A 5843-nucleotide genomic window follows, 5' to 3' on the forward strand; every position below is an offset into this window, starting at 1 on the left:
TTGTAATCCAAAAGGCTTACCATTGTGGCTTTCCGCTGTAAAAACTCAGTTCTTGAAGAATATCCAGTTTAGCTGTGCAGCTAGCGTTATCCACTTTCCTGGATCACCAGAGGAAACAAAGTTCTTCTCACGCTGGCGTTTGGTGTTCAGACGATCTCTGTAGATTTTTTCATGAGACTGAAAAGTCATCCATTGATCCTCAGACAGCGGGCGAACATACTGCTGGAAAACGTAAGCTCTTCTACTGGTAGATGGAATCCATGGGAGGAAACAGGAGGTAACAGTGGTTGTTGGTAAATTCTCCCGGTGAGTAATGCTTGTTTGTATGCAAGCTTAATTGTTGCGATCAAGCACATTGTCCACAATAATTGCCAAAACATCTTATCTGCACCTATTTACATTAACGATGGCAATTACAATGGGTGTGGTTGTTTAATTTTTCCAAGCAGCATTTTGGCGTTCACCTGCACCAGCAAGTGTCCTACAACCTGCCGCCATTTTGCACACACACACACACACATACACGCACGTTGTTTTTTATGTTTTCTGGGGATGCTCCATAGGCGTAATGAATTTGTACTGTACAAACACTTACCCATCACACAAAAATCTCTGCATATGCTTACATTTTTAATTAAATATTGTTTGTAAGAATTTTAATTATGAGGACTCAAGAAATATCCTCGTAAACACATTTATGTTGTTATATAATTGTAATACCTATGTCATTATAAAAATATGCATCCTGATAAGTAATATAAACAAGAACATACATAAATAAACATTTCGAGCTAAAGAGAAACTTATCTCTATTTTAAATAATATGGTAATAAAATATATGACATCATAGTAACATGTTACTGAAGCAAAATTATACATTTAAACATGTATTCAACATTTATTTAAGCTTATTGAACTTATTAAACACACTATTCTCTTCATTTAAAGAAGATAGTAGCAAATAAAACTGTAATTATATATAACATGCTGTATAAAATAAACATTTAATATAATTTTATGTCATATGTGTGTGTGTGTGTGTGTGTGTGTGTGTGTGTGTGTGTGTGTGTGTGTGTGTGTGTACCTGTCATCTCGCAAACTGACTTCCCAAGGTATTTGGATTCCGTTTTTGTTGCTTGTCTTGTGGATCCAAATAAAATAATAAAATGTGTGTGTGTGTGTGTGTGTGTGTGTGGGTGCGCGCACGTGGCACAACAGTCAATAAAAGCCGGCCATTTGCAAGTCTGTGTAATGCAAATAAACCACCTGGAGCCATGTGTTGCAACCAAATTATTCAATTTCTGCTTCACGGTGGCCATTCCACATGAGTAATACTACATACATTATTACATTTTTGAATGGTTTGTGTTTGCATCTTCAGGCTGTTCAGCATGAAATCACTACAAATGTTACATAATACCTGTCAGCTTAATAGTCAATCTATCACATACAGGCTCTGAGACTGAATGCCTTTATAATGACTCCTAAATATGTACAGTATCTCACAGAAGCGAGTATACCCCTCATATTTTTGTAAATATTTTATTATATCTTTTCATGTGACAACACTGAAGAAATGACACTTTGCTACAATGTAAAGTAGTGAGTGTACAGCTTGTATAACAGTGTCAATTTGCTGTCCCCTCAAAATAACTCAACACACAGCCATTAATGTCTAAACCGCTGGCTACAAAAGTGAGTACACCCCTAAGTGAAATAAATATTTGGATAAACTATTATTTTAATACATTATTAGATTGTTATAGCCTTATGAATTCAATTAATTAGACATGCGTTTTGATTATTAAAATTGAACGAAACCATCAATATTAAATCTTGAAAAAATAAAAATGGAAAACACAGAATTTGGGGGGGGAAATATAATAAAATAGATGAATTTCATAGGTCCCTAGAATCAGTTAAAACCAAGTTTAAATCCAAGTGGTTAGTGCATTAACATCTCACTGACTTACAGACTGGATGTTTAGTATGTGGTTAGGACCATTGTGAGTAGGCCTGGGCGATAAAACGGTATCGATATTTATCGACGTTACACCTTTCTTCGATAACGATATAAAAAATGTTCGATATAGTGCATGATATAGGCACGTGCTATGAGTGATGCAGACAGCACACACAAACACGAACACATGCTGAATTGAGTGCTGTGCCTGCCTGTGATGAGGAGATTGTGAATAAAAAAAAATGTATATGGCAAATTTAAAATAAACATTTGCATTTGAATGTTAGGTGTGCGTCAGGGAGCGTCATCAGTAGAGCATGAGATGCGGTGATGATGTAAGTGACGTTGCATTTTAATGTTTTGTCAGTCTAGCCCACGAGACGAGCCGCTGCTGTGTTATTCATTCAAAATATTAGAGAAATATAGAAGCTCAATGCGGAGAAGATCTTGACTAGGTGAAAACCGAAACCAAGCCATTCACACAGAACGCATATTCAGCACATTTTTAGACAGACAAATATGACTGCTGCACTCGCGTCTCACACAAGAGATGTAGCCATGCAAAGTTAAAACAGTTTAAACTTTTAGAACACACGTCGCGAATTTGTGGAGTTTTATTCCGTTTCACTGCGTCTCTTATGTTTTTAAATGCAATATGCGTGATGGGCGATTCAGCTCTTTGTATTAAGCATGATGCAAATACATGATGCTGTTTTGTTCATAATTGTTTATGCAATTTACGAAATTATATTTGATTTATATGAGTTAATTTAGACGTAATGCAGGTTTTTTTAGACATTTATTTCTTTGCGTTCACAATTTAAATGTGCTGCATTACTTTGCTCATTGCGCTCTCCTGTGGCCTCGGGAGACAAGACGTCTCACACAAGAGATGTAGCCATGCAAAGTTAAAACAGTTAAAACTTTTAGAACACACGTCGCGAATTTGTGGAGTTTTATTCCTTTTCACTGCGTCTCTTATGTTTTTAAATGCAATATGCGTGATGGGCGATTCAGCTCTTTGTATTAAGCATGATGCAAATACATGATGCTGTTTTGTTCATAATTGTTTATGCAATTTACGAAATTATATTTGATTTATATGAGTTAATTTAGACGTAATGCAGGTTTTTTTAGACATTTATTTCTTTGCGTTCACAATTTAAATGTGCTGCATTACTTTGCTCATTGCGCTCTCCTGTGGCCTCGGGAGACAAGACAAAAGTTTCATTAAAGGGGTCATATGATGCTTTTGGGTGAACTATCCCGTCAAAGCAATGCTCTGTCATATAACACACAGCATGAAGCTGCTCACCTCTCTCTGCTTGGTCTCTGGGCACTCAGAGTGTAGTGTCAGCGTTGCGCCCTCGATGTTTCGCGGCATAGGGGTGGATCCCGGGTTGATGATGAACTGTATCTGGTCTGGTGAGATGGTGTGGTGTATGTATCCCTGTGACATGCAATCCGGGTCACCCATGAAGGCCAGAGAGCCCTCGTCTCCCTCGCCCTCTCCCTCTGGCAGGAAGGCCATGCAGTCCTCCTCACCCTCCTCGTCCAGGCGGATGGGGTCTTGCTCGATGAGCACAGTGGTGCGATCATAGACCCTTCCCGAGGAGGACGAGGGTCCCGAGATTATGCCGTTGTCTTTGTCATAGTCTGCCATCTTGTCCTCATCTTCCTCCTCATGGTCCAGTTGGTCCACATCCTCTTCCTCGTCCTCAAAGAGCATGGCTGTCTCCGTGAGAGGGCCATTCTCTCCCATGATCCTGATGGAGGAGCTCAGTCCTGGATTTGTGTCCTCGTGCTTGCTTTTGTTGCGGCTGGAATAAGTTTAAAGAGGTTAAAGACAATATTCATAGTACACAATGTCACACTGTAAAAACATTTCTGTAAAATGTACGGTAAAAAACCGGCAGCTGTGGTTGCCGGAATTTTACCGTAAAAATACGGTAGCAACTTCAATTTACAGTTAAACACCGTAATTTCATTAACTGATATAATGTTAATATACCAACCTATTGAAGTACTGAAATCTGTTTTGTAGCTTTGTAATACACTGACAACCACCAAATGCAGGAGGTGATGAGGAAGTCACATGATGAACCAAAGCCCATCACAAGCAGCTTTTAAATAATAACATATATAGAAGGTGCACAGTGTCACTCACACAAACACATTCTGGGAATGTCAATTTACGGTAATTCACTGTAAATTATACGGTCTTTTTCACTTCCAAAAACGGTATACTACCGTAAAATTAATGTCCAATACAGTTTTTCACCGTATATAGTAGGGGAATTTACCGTTAACCATTTAACAGGTTTTTACTGTAGCATTTTTACAGTCTTTTACCGTTAAATTCACGGTCATTTTTTACAGTGGCAGGTAATCAAACTGAAAACAGGATTTATCGGCCTGAATCATGGACTGAACTGGCAACTGACTTCTTCATAGTGCTGTCATTGTCAATTAATACTGAAACTATTAAAAAAAGATTTTTGGTAATTAAAATAAAGGTGAAATAAAATAAGATATAAATATCAGATGAAAAAATTAAACTATTAAAAATAGTTTTCAGTAAATCGAATACAGCTGAAATAATATAAGCTATAGATATCAATGAAAAACTTAAAAAAACAATTAAAATGGTTTTCAGTAAATTAAATAAATCTGAAATAAAATTGGATATAAATATTAGAAGAAAAAATGTAATAAAAATAAATTTAAACTAAATAAAAATATAAAAAACAAATAAAATGACAAGCCCATAAAATCTAAATAAAAATTCAAATAAATTTAAAAGGAAAATTGAAAATATAAAACGTTAAATCAAAATATTAACACTGTTCCTCGTTGAATCGTTATAATAACCGCGGGTCCTCATTGTTAAATGAGGAACAATGAGGAAATGTCAAGAACTATTAACGTGTGCATTATCAAGAAATAAAAATGCTCATTTGTAAGTTTCTGTACATTTAAACCAGCATAATTACTATGAAAATTACATATCCACGTATCCGTTTTACAGTATGGTTGTAATAAATTGTTGTGTTGGAAAAATAGTACCGTGTCTCATACTGTCACGAGAAACTAGGACAATGCAGGGAAACTATTTTTGGCTGGTGTTAGAGTAACAACAAAACAATAAGGGTAAAGGTGCCTTTGCAAACTGAAACCACTGTTGCCATGTACCTATAACACATACACACACAATGGTCAACCTAAAACAAAAATGACCCAAACACACCGGCTGTGTCGCAAAACCTAGCTGAGCTGACTACCTAGACAGCACTTTGGACATCACTATGTTCATTATGAGTCAACACTGAAAATGATGATAAAAGGTTTTAAGATTACGACGTTATCTAGAAAGACACCTTACTAGGTTATAATGGCCATAAATTCTGTCTAGGAAGGCAGCGTACCATCTCATGATGCTCGAAATGCTCTAGGTGGGAAGCTCATTAGGTTATTATACCCAAAAACTGTCTAGGAAAACAGCTGACTAGTTATTATGCCCAAAAATGCAGTCTAGGAAGTCAGCTGACTGGGGCGATATGTAAGGCTCACAATGTACACTATGAATGCCTTTCTCATACTACTACCCGGTTGAAAAAAACCAGCATATGCTGGTTAGGTATGTTTTGACGCTGGGATGCTGGTTTAAGCTGGTCCTTTTGCTGGTTTAAGCTGGTCCATTTGCTGGTTTACGCGGGTCCTTTTGCTGGTTTACGCTGGTCCTTTCTTTCGCTGGTTTACGCTGGTCCTTTCTTTCGCTGGTTTACGCTGGTCCTCCGCTGGTCCTTTGCTGGTTTAAGCTGGTCCTTTGCTGGTTTAAGCTGGTCCTTTGCTGGTTTATGCTGGGCCTTTTGCTGGTTTA

General features: G+C 37.4%; 1 protein-coding gene across 1 annotated transcript in view; it reads right to left on the reverse strand.

Annotated features, from left to right (window-relative positions):
- The window catches only part of LOC107573443 (metal regulatory transcription factor 1-like), a 27259-nt gene that overhangs the window by 19898 nt on the left and 1518 nt on the right, over positions 1-5843 (reverse strand). Inside the window, exon 3 of the mRNA XM_016259877.1 lies at positions 3279-3783. Coding sequence (XP_016115363.1) covers positions 3279-3725 — 447 coding nt within the window. The 5' untranslated portion in view covers positions 3726-3783. The remainder of the gene's footprint in view (positions 1-3278; positions 3784-5843) is intronic.

Source organism: Sinocyclocheilus grahami, unplaced genomic scaffold (genome assembly GCF_001515645.1).
Source record: "Sinocyclocheilus grahami isolate Dianchi unplaced genomic scaffold, SAMN03320097.WGS_v1.1 scaffold1944.1, whole genome shotgun sequence".
Taxonomy (NCBI): Eukaryota; Metazoa; Chordata; class Actinopteri; order Cypriniformes; family Cyprinidae; genus Sinocyclocheilus; species Sinocyclocheilus grahami.